The 18,399-nt window shown below is 36.5% G+C and overlaps 1 protein-coding gene across 1 annotated transcript in view; it reads left to right on the plus strand.

Annotated features, from left to right (window-relative positions):
• The window catches only part of Slc2a13 (solute carrier family 2 member 13), a 336,133-nt gene that overhangs the window by 135,947 nt on the left and 181,787 nt on the right, over positions 1-18,399 (plus strand). Inside the window, exon 4 of the mRNA XM_027934245.2 lies at positions 5,549-5,657. Within this exon, the coding sequence (XP_027790046.2) occupies positions 5,549-5,657 (109 nt within the window). The remainder of the gene's footprint in view (positions 1-5,548; positions 5,658-18,399) is intronic.

Genomic DNA, 18,399 nt, shown 5'->3' on the forward strand with positions numbered 1-18,399 from the left:
CTCCTGGATTTTTTCTTCACCCTTTTATGCCACATCAGCCCTCCTGGTGTCTAGAGTTCCCTATACTGGCAAAGTTTGTTTTTTTGTTTATTTTTTGTTGTTGCTGTTATTTTTTAACCAGCTCTATTGAGGTATAATATATGTGCAGCAAACAAAACATAATTAAGGTATATAACCTGGTTAAGTTTTGACATGTGAAATAGTACCTTCCATCATCAAGAGATTGAACACAATTCTCGGTCCCCAAAACTTTCCTAAGTGCCCCTTTATAATCTCTCTCCTCACAGCACCCACCAGGCTGCTTTCTGTGAAGCTGTTTCCACTTGGAGTTTACTTTGGGAGAAGAACTTTTTGTTGTTGTTGTAAATAACAAGCTCATTATTTTTAATAACTTTTAGGCCTGGCTACTGAGGCTATCTATTTTTTCTTGAGTGAGCTTCAGGAAAATTCATATTTTAGTGAACATGTCTATTGCATTTAAGACATATTGGATGGCACAAAGTCATTTATGGGATTCTCTTATTTTTTAATGTCTGTATTGAATCCATCACTCTTATTCCTGGTAATGGTCAACTTTGTCTTCTCTCATTTCCCCCCAGTCTTTCTATGTATTAGTTTTCATTAGCTGCTGTAACAAATTACAGCAAAGTTTGTAACTTAAAAATTTGGCATTTGTTCTTTCACAATTCTCATGACCACAGGTTCATGTTGAAATCATTGTGTCATCAGTCCTGCACTCCCTGTGGGAGCTCTAAAGGACAATCTGTTCTTTGACCTGTCCAGCTTTGATAGTAGCCAGCATTGCTTGGCTTGTGTCCACATCAGTCCAGTCTCCGTATTTGCCTTCTCCTCTTCTGTCTTGAACTCGCCAATCTCTTATAAGGACACATGCATTTAGCGCTAGCTGCAGACTGGTTTGAAGCTTATCAGTTTTAGTTATTTTTTCAGAGAATCAGGTTTCAGTTTCATTGATTTTTCTCTTTTCTATTTCATGGATTCAAATCTTACTACTTTTAGCTTGTGTCTATTTTAGGTGTTACTTGTCTTTTACTGCTGGCTTAAGATGGAAGATAATAAAAACAATTTTAAAAATTGAAAAAAGATCAAAGATAAGATTATTACTGTAAAATTTCATCTTTTCTACTTGAATTCCATTCCATACATTTTATATTTTTGTATAGTTTCATATTCTAATTTTCATTATTTCTTTGGTCCTTAGAAATGTGTTACTTAGTTTTCAGTGTGGGGGTGTTTTCTAACTGATTTCTGCATTAATGTTGTTACAGCCAGAGAACTGTCTTTGTATGACTTGAATTCTTTTAAATTAATTAAGGCCAGTTTTAGAGTTTAAAATATAATCTGTTTTGAATTAATGTTTCAAAATGTTAACCATACATTTACCACCTGCTGTCTCCAGTGCAGTACTAGGGTTTGAACCCAGGGGCACTCTTATCACTGAACTACATCTCAGTCTTTTTAAACTTTTTTTTTTTTTTAAATTTTGACACAGGGTCTAAGTTTCTGAGGGTCTCACTGAATTGCTGAGGCTTGTCTCAAACTTGCAATCCTCCTGCCTCAGCCTTCCCTACAGCTGGGACTGCAGGCTTGTACCACCACCAGGTCATATATTTACTATTCAAGAATATGTATTCTATTTTTATTTAGAATACTGTTTAAATGTCAGTTATTAGATCAAGTTTATTGGTAATGTTATTGAAATCTATATCCTCACTGATTTTCAGCCCGCATGTTCCATTGGTTACTAAGAAAAATTGATGAAATATCGGATTATAACTATGGATCTATTTCCCCTTGGAGTTGTATTGATTTTTGTTTCATACATTTTGAAGCTCTTAGTGGGCGTGTAAGTGTTTATTGGTTTGTCTTCTTGATGAATTGATTTCTTTATCATTATAGGTGGTATTGTCCTCTCTTTTGCCTGGTAGTTTTTTATTATATGCCAGATATAAATTTAATCTTATAGTTGAGCTTTGTTCTAGTATGCTTTTCAGTTACTTGGAAACAGCTTATTCTTGCTTTCAAGCTATTTTAGATGACACCAGATAGTCTTTAATATAGGACTAAGTTCGTACTATTGCTAAGGTGAATCTCTTTTGAAAATATTTCTTTTGCTCCAGACTTTTCACTTTAGTTGGTAGGAAAAGGTATTGTTCACAGCCCTGCATCAGCTCTTGGGAATGGTTTCCCTTATTTTTTCCTGGACTCTTTCTCCTGGGGGAGGGGGTGGTTTCCTCACACATAGCCACTGACCAGTACTAACTGAATACAGAAAGGAAACTCTGAAGATCCAGAGTTCTCTGTCTCAGACTCTCTTTCCTCTGCCCTGTGAAGGCCAGCACTGTTGCATCTCTGTTTGGATTTACATCTATTCAACTCAACACTAGCAGCCCAACCTGCCTCTCTTCCTTGTGCTGCAGCCTGGATTCTTTTTGGGGCATTAAGCTGGGACCACTAGATGGTTCATCACATTTGTTTATTTGTTTGTTTTTGTGGTACTGGGGATTTAACTTGGGACTTCACACACCCTAGGCAACTGCTCTACCACTGAGTTCCCTCCCCAGGCCCGTCATTGGTTTTGTTTCGGAATCTCAGATATCACTGTCCTTTGGAACAGGTTATCCAGTATCATGAGAACTGTTATTTTATGCATTTTGAATGAGTCTAGTAGTTTCATGTAGGAAGGTAAAGCTTGTAACCTCCATTTTAGCTGGTAAATGAAATTAAAAGCTGAGATGTTGTATAAATTGGATTTTAGCACATTTTTAATTGTTCTTAGAAGACTTCAGGAAGCTGAGCATATGTCAGTCCATCCCTGGAAAAGGCTACATCTGTAGGACTGTATATTTTGTGCCTGTTCTCAGAGCCTTTACCCACCTGGACAACCCTGTGAAAGTTAGTTAGCAGCTCAGCGTTGTGAGGGGTTCAGAATTAAAGAAAAGATCAACTCATTTTGGTTTCTTCACTCTATTGCTGTAACTATTTATTGCATTTTTGGCTTTCTAATCTATGTTAATTGGTTAGAGATTTTAAGTTTTTATTGTGTTGAAGTTTATATGTTTCAAAGACAAATGTTTTTTTTTTTTTTAATATTTATTTTTTAGTTTTTGGCGGACACAACATCTTTGTTTGTATGTGGTGCTGAGGATCGAACTCGGGGCGCACGCATGCCAGGCGAGCGCGCTACCGCTTGAGCCACATCCCCAGCCCCGACATAAATGTTTTTAAAAATTAAGCATGAGATATTTGTATACAGCAAGCATTTTTAATACTTTGCTTTTACAAAAGCAATAGAAATGTAGTAAGTCAAGCTTGACATGTATAGACATTCAGCCAATTAATAAATTTGAGTTTGATGTATAGACATTCAGCCAATTAATAAATTTGAGTTTTTTTCTTTCTGCCTCATAGTTTCGGTAATTTGAAAATTAATGATGATTTTCATTTGTTAAGTCAGTTTTTACTGCCTTATAAAGCTAGGATTATAATTTTAATGACAGGAAATTCTTTAATTTTTTTTATGTATACATGTAATTGCCCTGACCAAATGTATCCATTAAAAAATAAAGTTTAAAAAATGAACTGTGTTCTTTATTGTTAACAAATAAATCCAAATCAATAGCAAATAAAAAATAAAAATCCAGATTTTAAAAAGCTAGAAATGTTTGTGACATTTATGCAATAGCTTACCTCTTCATACTAAAGCAAGTCAAACTTTGATCCTAATTTGTTATTTTGTTTTGCTGCCCTCTAAAATCTCTGTGACCTAACCTGTCCATTAGATCAAGGAACAATTTAATATTGAAGTAGATGGGGCTCTCCGAAGAGCATAATAGATTTCTTGCAAGATGAATTGCCAGTTTCTCATTGTAGAGGTCACTAAATACTAAGAAAGGGTTTGGTTTGGTTTAGTTTGGTTTTGTCATTTAAACATTTTCCATGATATACAAGATAAACCATGAACTTTTTATTCAAAAGTTTTAATTTATGAGAAGTTACATGTTTGTATGATGGTATGGCATTCCTTCTTTGGAATGGCTCTGTGGATGTATCTGCCTATCTTTTAGGTAGCTCATCCAGATGTATTTTCAACATTGTTGCAGTGAAAGCTCTCTGTATGTCCCAATCTTACACAGCCTTTCTGATGTATTTGGTTTTAATTAACTTGCTTGAATCTAAGTGGTGTTGTTTATAATACTCTCAGCCTGCTTTCTGAATGGGTTGTCATTTTATTTAGCTTTGAATAGCCTTCAGTTCTTGTTGAAGTTAATCTGTGGTCTGTCTTGCCATTTTGAGGCAAAAACATTTGCAGCAAGTCAATTTTGTGATTGTAATCACACCCATGAAGAGAGAAAATATTCTAACTTACCTTCTCATATTAGCATATATTGCTGAGATGAGCACGTTCTGTTCCATTTCTGCAAAGTGGGTATTAGATTTCCAAAAGATTCCTGAAATAGTGAGACCTCCTACAGTTTTAACATACTTGACTTAGTTTAGGGCTCAGCAGTACTTGACCTCCAGGAGAGTGCTCTCATGAAGTAGCCATTGGCACCCTGCTGATCTCAACTCATCCCTTCTAACAGCAGGAATGAAACAGATCCTGGGAGTCAACTCTTGCTCTTAAGGACATCCTAAAGAATAATGGTTAAAATTTTGAAGTTAAAATGACATTTCTTAGAATGGAAGGGATACTTGTCTTCATTATGCCCTGACAGTAGGCTACAGTAAGGTTGCTCACCTTTCTGGAGTCTTCAGTGGTACATATCCACGGCTCTCCAGAATTGATCTAGCCTTCTGACGTGATGATCAAGGGATTTATGCCATTTTGAAAGCCTGTTTATGTATTAGAATGCCTCTGGGGGAAATATTTAGAATTAAGAAATACCTATTTGTGTATATGTACACACAGAGTTGATACTGATTTTTAAATTTTATTCTTTTTGATAACTTTTGTTAGTAATATCCCCTGTAGTTATAACCAAGTCTGATATTAAACCCTTATTCCTTACCTTTAGTCAAATAGAATGAAATGAATTGTGTTCTTTTGTTAATCATAATAAATGTGATTCTTTTAGTTGATTAAGGCAGTTTGCCAGTGACTTTGTAAGTGGTCCTATGTGGATAAATTTTAAATAATATTTAATTGCAAAGAAAATGGAAGGACAAAGGGAGTAATTAATGAAGGTAGCCGGTAGGGATTTAAGGAAGAATTATTTCTAACAGTTTTAATGATATAGGTCTTCCTCATACCCATCACTTTATCACTTGCTTTAACTTGAATTCTCTCTCATTGCTTTTAGTTTAACCTAAAATAAACAAACAAAAATGTATTAAAACTGTTTTAGAAAGAAGATATTGAGATATTGTACTTGGGTTTCTGTTAAAGTATATTTGTTCTATTTTAAAAGGCCCAGTGATGTTGATTGCACAGAAATTTGGGGATATTTTTTTCCTAATGGGAAAAATTATTATGGATGCTAAAAATAATAGATATGTCCTTCTTCTTTTTCTTTCTTTTTTAAAAAAGCTGGACCTGTGATCTGCAGAATGCTGAGTTATCCCCCAACTCGCCGAGCTTTAATTGTGGGTTGTGGCCTACAAATGTTCCAACAGCTCTCAGGCATTAACACCATCATGTATGTATTTCTTTCTGACTTTTTACTAAAAGGATTGTGAAGGGATTACTTTACATGGAAAAAAGAAATAGGACTCTTGGTGATTTGTTGCTATTAAATATATAGGATTCTTTTTTGGCAGATTGATTGGGTTTTTTTAATCGATATTTTATAACTAGAAGGAAAAGATTTGTTATATTTGTTATATTATTGACTTTATTTGTTTCATATATTTTATGCCCTCTAGTAATACTTCCTTTTATTTTTAAGTATTATGTCTTTTTTATAAACCATTTCTTGATGCCAGTTAGAAAGTAAAACAAAAGAATGTCACCTGGCATTGTCAGAGATTCCGAGCACACAGTGATGGCTCACTTCTATGTGAGGCATTCTGTTAACATGCAATGTGATGAGGATATTAAAAATATGATTATTATAACCAGAATAAAGTGGAGGAGAGCACTAGTGGAAGGGGTGGAGAAAATAGAAAAACTCCCTGTTGGTTAGTTTTCATAGTACTCTGTAAAATTGACTGTCGGGAGTGGAGCGGGATGAATGGTGACCTCTACCATGTTTTATTTGTACCAGATACACAAGCAGGTACTAAAAAATAGACCTGGTCCCTAGCCTAACACATGCAGGCCCGTGGAGGAAGCACACATTAAATAAACTCATCATTAAATATAGAACTTAAAATTGCTTTTAAGAACTGTACAGGGTTCATATGTCACCAGAGTGGATTTAAGATTCTGGATAGAATAATAGAGAGGTTTTTGAGTTTTCTGAGAAGCCGGTTGGTGGATGAAAAGCTACATTTTAGGGGCTTTTTCTTCCTACCTTCTGGTTATAATCACTCATTTAAAATTAAAAAAAAAAATAGAAGTTACATAAAATTGAATTTTCCCTGGCAAGCCATTTGTACTTGAGAATTTTATATTTTCTTTAAAAAATTGCTTGATGTGCTTATTTAGTGATAATTTGAGGGGAATAAATTGGTTAAAATAAATTTTAAAAATAAAGATTAGGACCCAATGTCCCATTGATTGCATCAGGATTTGTTAAGGAATTGTACTTATAGTATAACTATAACCCTTGTTTGATATTAATTGCAACCTTGTCAGACTGCATTTCTTAGACTACATTTTTAAAATGCTGTGCTTTCCTTCCTCCCTCTGTCATTTACTTCATTTCCCCCTACCTTTATCAATCCTGTTAAGGCCCATATTTTGATACAGTGCCTAGCATATTTGCTCCCTGGATTTGGCACCTCCAGTTTGATCATAGCATGGAATTGCAACAAGGCTTGCACCAAACTTTCAAATAATGCTGTGTAGTGATAACCCTGCATGAATATTTGAGGTGATCTACCTAATATATGTTCTATTTATGAAATTTTTTTGGTTCTATCCTTTTCTAAGCATTTAAACTTGACAAGTTTAAAAGCACAGAAAATGAAGAATTTCTTTGTACATTTCTGTTGTCCTTTTGCATAGGGATCACAAAGTCAACTCTAATCAATGGGTAGTGGCTCATCTAATGTGTTCCTAGTTGTAGTGACTGTCGTAATTCATCTGCAGTACTTAGTAATAAATTGTGCTGACTGAGGTTTTCAAATTTTAATAAAATATTCATTTTTTCAGTCTATTAAAAAATGAAGTGATAATAAGGATCCCAATATTCCCTAAAATTTAGTGTACTCATTAATGTGCTGTGTTTATTACAAGCTATACGCGACGTTAAGTAGTATTGTTGTAGAACTTGTGCTTGCATTTGAATATTAATCCTGTAAAATAGGAAGAGTGAAATAAAGTACATGATGGTTGAAATGAACTTCTTTTGGTGGGTACAAACCAGCTAGTCAGCTCCCTGAAGACTCTGACATGATATTAGAGTCTAGAGGTTAGAGTGATAGATATGTGGATAATCTGATATCTAAGAGGTGAGTAGCTTGGTCACTCAAAATACATAATGTCAGACTCTCATTTTCTAAGCCTGTAAAATTTCATGTAAGTCAATGTTGTTGTGATAGACCACACTACTGGCAGAAAATTACCAGTCTGCAACTCTCATGTACTGTGCTTTCTCCTCTTTGCTCCAGTCTCTGTTCATGTGTCTATGTGTATATCTTTTCTCACTGTTCTGAAGATTCAGTATATAATATCATAATTTTTTTCTAGTTTAAAATAATCTCATAACTGGAGCCTAATAATTTTGGGGGTTTTAGTTAAAAAGGCTAGTCACATTTTTCTTATTGTAAAATTGCTGTTTTAGTAATTCAGAACTGTGTTTTTGTGGACATTGTATTATGTAAAGCACTATTAAATTTTACTCTTTCCAGGCTTTTTCCTTTTACACGAGAAATAGTCATTGCTCTTTGCCATCCCAGCTAACTTTAATAATGGGCAAAGGTTGAAATTTCCTTTTACAAATTCCATCTTTAATCCTAAAGTCTGTGTAAATCTGAAATATGAAGTATTTTGTATTGTATTTCTCACAAAGAAAAAACCTTAGGCATATCAGGTAGAAATATATTGAAAGGTAAATCATCCTTAGAGTTATATTAGATAATCTTAACGTGTTGTGTTTTCTCCCTCATAGAATCCTTTATTTTTATCCCCTTGACCTGTTTAATGTCTTATCTCTGTCAAGAAAATGTATTTTCTGCTGGAAATATTTAATTATCTCATTCTTTGTACCATGTGTGTGTCTGTGTTGGTCTAAATGTCTTCTGTTTGTGTGATAACTCATTCTTCTTCCTCTACTCTTTTGAATGAAAGACTTCTGAGTTTAAAACATTACATACTTGAGACATTATATTAAACTTTTACAAGAGTCAGTTTTCTGACATCATTCTGATTATTTAGTAATTTCAAGCACACAACAAAAAAGATTATTATCCTCTACCCATAGAAAAAAAAAAAAGAATAGAGCAAACCTTTCTTGCTATAAAAGGGTCAGCATTGCACTGTATTTCACATACTAATAAATTGTCTTACATTTGCCAAAGGGGAGAGTAGTGGTAGATGAAGAAGATGACGATCGGTGTAAAGAAAACTCTTAAATTCTCACTGTCACCCAAACTCTAGTGATTTTTCCATTTTCCATCTAAGAAGTTTTATCTATGACTCTCAATAAATGGGCCATTCCTACATTGTCATTACCACAGCCAAGGCATATGTGTTTGTGTATGTGTGTCTGTCTGAGAGGGAGAGAATGGATGGGTATATACATACATAAAAATGGGCTCTCTGCAGGCTTGTTATCATCCTTCTTTTAAGATACTTGTAATATACTGTATTTTGGTATGTTCTGATAAAAAGATAATTGATCCATCATGGCAGATGGAAGGTATCAGATGTATCATCATGGCAGATGGAAGGTATCAGATTACTGGATGACTAAATGGCTCACTTTAAATCTGTTAGTAAAGAAAGGGAAATCCAGAATTTTAAGCTTCTGAGTCTTGTTTTTACTAGAGGCTTGTGGGGAAATAGAGTCATTTTAGAAAGTCCTCTAGTTTTAAGCTGTTCTTCTTTCTGAATAATCCTTCCATCTTCATCTTCTCTTCTGACCTTTTCCTGTAAACTCTCAAGTAAGGGTGGGGAGCAGGCGGCCATCTTGTGTGGGATGCTTCCTCTCACTTTTGTAACTGCTGTACCTTAATCCTCAGGGGATACTTCTTCCTTGGATTTACAACAGATAGTGAAGGCCTTTAGAAAATGTTTTGATAGCCGTCATTTATTGACCATTGAGTACCTGGTGTGCCATTCTAGAGTATGTATTAGTAAATATTCACAGAAGGGGGGGAAAAGTAGGACAAACTGTTTTGAGTCCCCTCTTATTTGTTGTTATTATTACGACAGTATAGCAAACTATTTTACTGCTTCACATATATAATACTATAAATTATATTGATAGACTGTATCTTTCTTGATCTGATATCAGAAAATATCCTGTCAAGTAGGGATGGAACCTAGGACCCTGCATATGCCAAGAATCACACTACCCTTAAGGTATCCCCTCTTTTATTTATTGACTAGATAGGGAGTTAGGGCTTAACCAATTACATAACTTCTTCATCATCCTACAGTAAGTTTTAGAGCTAAGAGTGGACCCTATTTTTCTGATACCAGGTCAAGTGCTTGCCCCTTAGTCTTAAACACTAACCATGCCCCAAGCTGGCTACTTAAAGCTTGTTTGAGGTTGAGCATTCAAATTTGGTGAAATTCAATACTGACCAAAGATAAAAATCTAAAATGGCTATGTATATAACTCAGGTTGTTTCCCTTATTTAAATGCTTGGAAACAGAAATGCTCTGAATTTTGAACCGTTTCAGGTTTGGTTATATTTGCATATACTCTTTAAAAATATTTTTATTCTAATTTGTTATATATTGTAGCACAATGCATTACAATTCATATTACACATATAGAGCACAATTTTTCATGTCTGGTTGTATACAAAGTATATTCACACCATTCATATCTTCATACATGTACTTAGGGTAATCATGTCCATCTCATTCCACCATCTTTTCTACCCCCATGACCCCTCCCTTCCTCTCCCACCCCTCTGCCCTATCTAGAGTTCCTCTATTCCTCCCATATTCCCCCTCCCAACCCTACTATGAATCAGCCTCCTTATATCAGAGAAAACATTCAGCATTTGGTTTTTTGGGATTGGCTAACTTCACTTAGTATTATCTTTTCCGACTCCATCATTTACCTGCAAATACTGTGATTTTATTCTCTTTTATTGATGAGTAATATTCCATTGTGTATATATACCACATTTTCTTTGTCCATATATTTGCACAGTCTTAATGAGATGTCTTGGGGCTGGAACCCAAATCTACACATGAAAATCATTTATACACATAACCTATAGTTAATTTTATGCAGTACTTTTTTTTCACCTGTGTTTTGACTTATGTTACAGGAGGTCAGGTATTGAGTCTTCCATTGATGACATGCATCATGTTGGCACTCAAAACATTTTAGTTTTGGAGCATCAGACTTTGGGATTAGGGATGCTTGACCAGTGATAAAATTGTCCCCATATAAAGAATCATAGAACTTATTCTTAAGTTTTCAGATGTGCAGTTAAGGCCTTTACTCTGTACCTCTGATGTAGAGCTTCTGGCCAAGTCAGCCTGATGTTTGCATGAGTCATTTATATGTTAATCACATTTAATTTAATTTTGTAAATGCAGTATTTCTAGATATGTTATATCCTCCCAACCAGCAACAAGCTCTCTTAGTATTAAAAAAAAAATTACCATACAGTCAGGAAACATGGCACAAACAGGCATAATAAGTGTAGAGAAAAATAAAGGTGACAGGAAATAAGAAAAAAAAAATAAGGGCTATACACTCTCAAATTGCAAAGTTGAAGTAAAGATGAGGTTCTGTTGTCTCTGCAGTTCTTAACAGCAGGGTGAGCTCACTGAAGTATCTTCCTCTCTCTGCCTCCTCATTGTTCAGGAAGCTATTGAAAGCTCAAATGCTTATCTAAGTGGAGTATTTCAAGATGATATCTGTATGCAGCTCATTGGATGAAAAGTATTGAGTTAGTGGGAAGATGTTAGGATTCATGGTTGATTCCTTTGAAAGATAAGCATAATATAATGGGGAGAATATTAACCCAGGAATCAGGAGAGCTAGTTTCTCCACCATGGGATTTGGGGCATGCCAGTTAATTGCCTTTAATTCAATGACCTATAAAGTAAAATTGATGGAGTTTTAATGTAATCTGAAGGAGAAAACAAATGATTTTCAATTTTAAGTAGAAGCTAAAATACTTGAAACAAATATTTTAAGACTTTCTCAGATGGAAAATTATCAGACTATATGGAATCGGTTTTCACCCAAAAAAAAAGAAAAATATATTTTGTTAAACATAATTTTTAAAGGATTTATTAAATGCTTAGCATGCTGATTATTGTCCTAGATGCTCAGCCTCTTACATATATTATGACCCATTTTTGTTTCCCAAGTAGTTTTGGTGTTATAGTTGATTAAGCCTCTTTTCTCCAAGATTATGGTACCTACCCCTGAGATGATTGAGCTTTCCTTGTCTGCCATTATACATTGTGAGGGAAGCCTCAATCCCTATGAACATCACATCAAGGCTCTGAAAGATGGGTTTATAGGGGAACCTTCACTTTCCATTCCCCTGTGTTCTTCTTGCATGACTGTCTTAGCTTGGCTCCCCCCATAAGCAGACCTTGAAGTCAGCATTTCATATTTTGGAGTGATACCAAGAAGCACAAGTAAGAGAGCAGGGAAAGAAGGAGAGGGAACTGAGTAAAGGGTGCACTGGTCAGTAGGATATCTCAATAAGTCTCAATAAGGTTGAGTGTGTGCTGTGCCCCAGCATGACCCAGGGGCATTAACCCACAATCCTCATCTCTTCAGTCTGAGGGGTGGTGTCCTTGCAGATGTTAAATGCAATCTTCCAGGTTCCCCTGCACAGTCGCTTATGATATCTGAACTTTCAGGCAGCATAGCAGAGAGACAAAGTGGGTTGAAGTAGAAACTGCTAGATCCTGTGGTGCCTTCCTGTGATAGCTGCAGGAGATTTCAGAGTGAGGCCAAGAGCATATGCAGCAGGGCGTTAAGAACACTGATTAAAAACCCTGTGTTTTCAAATATGTGTAAAAATTGAGTTAACACAATATAGGCAATGAATTTTCTTACTACCTTTCATGGATGTAGCAAATTCATTCAGGTCAATAATAATTGCCTACTATTGAAAATAGGCAATGAATATAGGAGGTTCATGATAATAAACGGTGAGATTATTTTTTCTTGAATATTATACTTTCTTTTATAGGTTACATACAATTTTGTCCTGACAAGGAATCTTAAAAAATACATGTTAAAGTCCTCATTTATTTATACCTTCAACCAAAATTTACTATAATAAGATTCAAAGATCTATAAATATGTAATTCTTGTCATTGAGAAGTCTATAGTCTAAGGAGATTCACAGAAATAATTACAGCATTATAAAAAACAAGTTAAGGGGCTGGGGTTGTGGCTCAGGGGTAGAGTGCTCAACTAGCATATCTGAGTACCTGGGTTTGATCCTCAGCACCACATAAAGATTAATAAAATAAAGGTATTGTGTCCATCTACAACTAAAAAATAAAAACAACAATAATAAGTTAATATGCCATAGCAATATAGCAAAATGAATGATTAATTTTCCCTAGGGCATAAGGAGGAGACATACAATATACGTTGTTTTTTTAAAGATTTCTTTTTATTAATAGTTTTCCGGTCAAAAACATGGTACATCAAATACTAAAAAACAAACAAACTTTTAACATTAGACTTGGATTTGAATTTAGACCCATCACAATCAATAGCTATATAAACTCCACAAGCTACTTAACTTTCCAGGGCCTCGATTATCTAAAAATCAGGAATTTTCAGGTTCTTTTGATGATTCAAGAAGATAGCATGTATGGTTCAAGTCCATGGAAAGAACTAAGTCCATGTTAACTTTCCTTCTGTTCACTATGTTTTATAGTTTAGAAATTTCTCCGCATATGGGCAAAGCATTAACATCCCAAGTTAACTCATCCTCTTTGACCTACATCCAAAGTCCAGGATTTGAGTAACCTCCGTAGACACTGAATTGTTATAATACCCTTTGTTAATACGTATCTGTTTTCATCGGAAAGAATCTGGGCAGTATTTTTCTTCTAGCTTGTAGTTGTTGGAAGAAATGTTGTCCACTTCAGTATTAGAAGTGATCTTTTCATCTTAGATTTAAATCAAGGAGAAAAGACCTCAAAGACCTTGGGTTGATAAGAGGGAATAAGGCCTCCTTAGGAGGTTGTGCATCTGTAGCTGAATATACCCCATGTGGCTTCACTTGTGACTTACATCAAAGGATTGTCAAATCCTTTTGGCACGCTTTCTGAATCAGATGTGAATTTAAGGTCCTGTGATAATTAATGGAAATTCATCTCCATGGTTTGTGAAGTGTTGGCAACTAAGGTTTTGGGTTTGCCAGGATAATCTTTAGAAATAGGAAAACAATTTCCTGGCCTGCCTTTCTCTGACTCTTGTTTTTACTGAAAAGTAAGGAGAAGAAAGGGAGATGCTGCATAAAATCTGGGATTGTATCCCAGGAGATAGGCTTGCTGTTGCAGTAGAGCAGATCCTTGTGTCCCAGTTTATGTAAATATGAGAGTAACACCAGCCTGGCTGATGCCATGTGAACTATCATAAACTTGTAGGCATGCTCAGACCTTAATTCACTCTGAACAGATAGGTTGGCAGGTGCTCTGCTAGGAACTAGATGTACACATACGTTTCCCATCCCATCGCCCCACCCCCACACCCGTGCCCCTTTTAAGACAGAGTTACACTAAGTTGCTTAGGGCCTCACTACATTGCTGACTGGATTTGGGTGCACTGGCTCCCAAGCTACAGGCTTGGGTACCCAACTTTCAGTAAGAAGGGGATGACAGTAGGAGGGGCAGAAATGGTAGAGATTTAGGGATTCGGTTTTGTGCATGTAGTTGGTTACTTTGAACTTGCAATTCTCCTGCCTCATCCTCCCGAGCTTTTGGGATTACAGCTAACAGGTGTGTGCCACTTCACCCAGCATGGTCTGTTTTCTTTATCTTTAAAAGGTCATTCTGTGACCTACTTTGAAGATAAAATGAGACAGCGGAGTGTTGTTTACAAAGTACTTAGAGGACACTTGGAAGTTCTGTTCTTCCCATGTTTACTCTTGTCCTCTCAAGTGAGTCAGCCGTCTAGACTCTCACTCTTGGTCCTTGTTTTTTAAAATTTTCCCCCATCATACCAGTGCATCTTACGGCTCCTTCATGCCTTTTCCTGTTCAGTGGGCCCCGTACTATTGGTGCTCCCCGGGTCTTGGCTTAGTCTCTTTCACTCCCTTGGTTTCTTTGATAATCTGCATGCTAAATGATCCTCAGAGCCATGATTCAGATCAGAACTTCCTGGTGATACTGTTTTATACCACCAAACCCACACCCGGAGTCAACCCAAAAGCGGGAGCTTGGGGAGTTCCCACAGGGGGAGGCCACAAAGCATCCTGAGTTGGGGCCCATGGGAATTCTCCAGAGAAAGAAGCCCTAAATTCCAAAGTATTACCTGAAGAGTTTTGCAGCTTATACTCACAACAGCTGGTGTGTCTGTAGCAGTGGCATCAGGTATGGAGTTTACTTGAGGGTTTAAGGTATTTTGGCTCAGAGTCATGGCCAGTTTCTTTCAGTATTTTAGGCAAACTCCTGAATACTTCTATCAGTGCCTGGATTCAAGGCCCTGGCTTGAGCCCAGTTTTGTAGGATAAACATACACCTGGCATTCTGTGATGCTTGGTCAGTTCACAGAAAGTAGGGAGGGATTGGGGGTCTCTACAGATACACACCTACAAGTCCATTCGCAGCGCGGTTTTACTCAGATGTCCCATTCTCATCAACCACAACACACACAAAATCCAACCCTTAAATCACTACCATATCTGCCCCTTCTCCCATCATCCTCTTCTTACTGAAGGTTGGGTGCCCAAACCTGTAGCTTGGTAGCCTGTGTACCCAAATCCAGTTAGTTGGAATTTCCTTCAGTCCTTCTCCTTTAATATCTCTTATACCATCCCTGTTCTCTTCATTCCAGTTATCTGTCACTCTAGGTTCATAGTCAGGAATCACCAGTTATGCAAGTAACAAAATTCTACTCAAACTTAACTTAGGAAAGTCAGTTTGCAGTAAGGGCACAGAATACACAGGAAGGAAAGAAAGCTGTACAGTTGTTCCTGGCGAAAGGTTGAAACCACTGACTGGAGAGTCACCTGCTCAGCCTCTGTTATCTACGTGGTATTTGCCCTAGCTTCTTTACAGCTGTATGCATCTTGTTTTCTTTCTGTCAGAGATCTTCCTCTCTTCCTCTCTGTCAGAGATAGTTTTGCATCCAAGCATCCAAAATTGATGGTCTTGAATTTTTCCCAATTCCTAATTCCTAAGAGGAAAAAAAAAAAATCAAAGCAAGTTTACCTTAATCCAGGTACATGAGGCCAAAGTGCTGAACTACAATGTAGAAAGAGGATTTTTCTGCCATAAATCTCACCTCCCTCAGTTTATCCTACATATGTCTGCCTGTAAACTTTACAAAACAAAATTAGATCCTGTCTCGTCTCGGCTTAAAATAATTTAATGGACCACAACATTCAATAGAGTTGAAAGGTTAGAGACATTCGTGTTTATCTCTGAACTGCCTGGTATCCAGGTCTTCCCCACATTCTGTGCCTCCTGCTCTATAGGACCTTTTGGTACTTATGGCAATGATTAAAGCTGCTCCAAATGTCAGTGCCCTCTTATGTGCTATTCTTCCTGCCTCAAGTACACAGCTTACTGTAAGAGATCTGCAAACTTGGGTCAAGTGCCATCTCCCTGAACCTAGAGGCCAATTTAAATGGTCCTCATCTGATTTCCTATTTTGCTCTGAGTAGATATCTGTTATAATAGTTGTGTTTTATTATAACCATGGATTTTAATTTTTTCCCCCAAAGTCCCCTTTTCCCCTGGAAAAGGTAAAACTAGCTAGATTTTAGTTACTACCGACTCTATTGTTCATAGCCAGTCATAGCATGGTGTTACAGTGAGATTGAGTCATACTCACTCTGTGTGAGGTCTCTCCTATTACTTCCTTACTAGTTTGCAGATACGACCTTAGGGAAACAAAAGCCTCATTATTAAAGCCTTGAGATGAGATGATTTCAAAACCACTGCCAAATTAAATTAATCATATTCTTTAGAATTATGTGTTATTAGCTTTCTATTAGTATAACAGAATACCTGAGGTAATTAACTTATAAAGAGAAAAGGTTTATTTTGGCTCTGGCTTTGAGAGATTCTAGTCCATGATCAGGTGGAACCCCTGCTTTTAGATCTCTGGTGGGAGTGCTTTGGAGCAATGGTGGGAGAGTGTGGTAAAGCAAACCACTCATCTTATGGCCAGGAAGTTAATATTGGGAGGGGCTGAGGTCCCACAATCCCCTTTAAGTGCATGTCCCCAGTGACCCAAGGCCATTATGTACTAGGGTGTGCCTTCTAAAGATCCCATCACCTCCCACTGTTGCCACCTTGGTGACCATACTTTTAACATATAGGCCTTTGGGGAGACATTTAATATCTAGACTATAGCAAGCTATTCTAATAATTTTATAATATTGCTTAGGTATTTATAAGTTTAGTTTGAATTTCAACAGTAAACATTTCCAGAAAAATATTGTTCCAGAAAATAAAATTCTTCAAGTGAAATTTTCTCAGGACATCTGAATAGCCAAGTTGGGGATTTCTGTCCAAGCTTGTGATTATACTTCCTGTGGCTGATGGAATTGTAGGATTTCAAATGCTATTAAGCTGCTCCATGCCGAGACAAATAGTCTGATGACATGTCATTCATGGCAGGGGGAAAATAAACAGTGTCTCTTGCCAGTCCATCTTCATTTATTTTGATAAGATTATTATTTTTTTTTTTACTGGACAGATTAAAATATACAGAAATAAGTACAAAGTGTGTCTGTTTCCATTTTTTTAAAAAACACTCAGTACCAGAAAACAGAAAATTTTATAAAGTAGTTTTAAGTGTGCAGTTTTAACTTTAGTTTCCTGTGTGCAATTTTACAGCTTTTCCCTGGATTCTTCTAATGACCCCTCTTTAGCTTACTTAAAGGCACTCTTCTCAGCTGCATATCTAAATTATGTCAGGAATCTAGTAATTTATCTAAGACTGTTTCTAAGGACTAAATTTGACATCGAGGCATACTTTCTTGAGAAAGTGCAGGGTTTATTAAATTTCATATTAATGCACTGCCCCCTTTGGAGCTGGTCTGTGTCCTATCTGATCCCATGCATTTCAGGCTACTCCCTGTGGCCTGGGCCCATCAGGGCTTTTGAGCTTGTGCCACCTGCCCTGAGGAATTAAGTTCTTAGAATATTCTGCCTAGAGCTTTACTCATGTGTGTGCTGTTAAATGCTGCTTTGTGATGATAGCTGACATTTAGATTGCTCTGGTTTTAGGAATGGGAATATGGTCTAGTTGTTACAGCAACAGCTACAGACACTCATAAAATGTTCAGTTTCATCATTTTTTACCCAAGGCCTTCATATTTAAAAAAATAGTAGTCTTGGAGGCTAAGGGGATGAGAATGCCATTTGTCATCACCTTACAATTGCTCTTTTCAGCTGAGAGGAATTATGCTGTTGCTAACTTCAGAATTGAATAGTCCTATCTAATAAAATGTTAGAACTACCTGGGGAATATTTAATGCACTGTAATGTGACTAATTCAGCAACATATTAGTTATTATATCATTATTTTACCTGGCATCAGTCAGACCTAGAGTCAAATTTCATCTTATTTGCAGACCAGTTGTGCTACCCAGAGCAGTTAATGTAGCCACTTGAAAAACTTAGGTTTTACCACCCCATCTGCACATAAAAATCCAACATTTGAGAGTGGTGCTTCTTTCTCATTCTTTCCCATCTCAGTGAATAGGCTTACCATCCATCTAGTTGCATAGATCCCAAAATCCAGGAATCATCTTTTATTCTTTCATTTTTGCTCCCTATATCCAGCTGTCCAGCAAGGTTTAGCTCTAAAATGGTGGTTCCTACACTGAGGCATTCATACACACTACAGGGGAGCTAAAGGACATCTCAAAATTTCAAGTAAAAAGAGTTATATAGGTGACTATTAAGTATTACCACTATTAAGT

Source organism: Marmota flaviventris, chromosome 3, assembly GCF_047511675.1.
Source record: "Marmota flaviventris isolate mMarFla1 chromosome 3, mMarFla1.hap1, whole genome shotgun sequence".
Taxonomy (NCBI): Eukaryota; Metazoa; Chordata; class Mammalia; order Rodentia; family Sciuridae; genus Marmota; species Marmota flaviventris.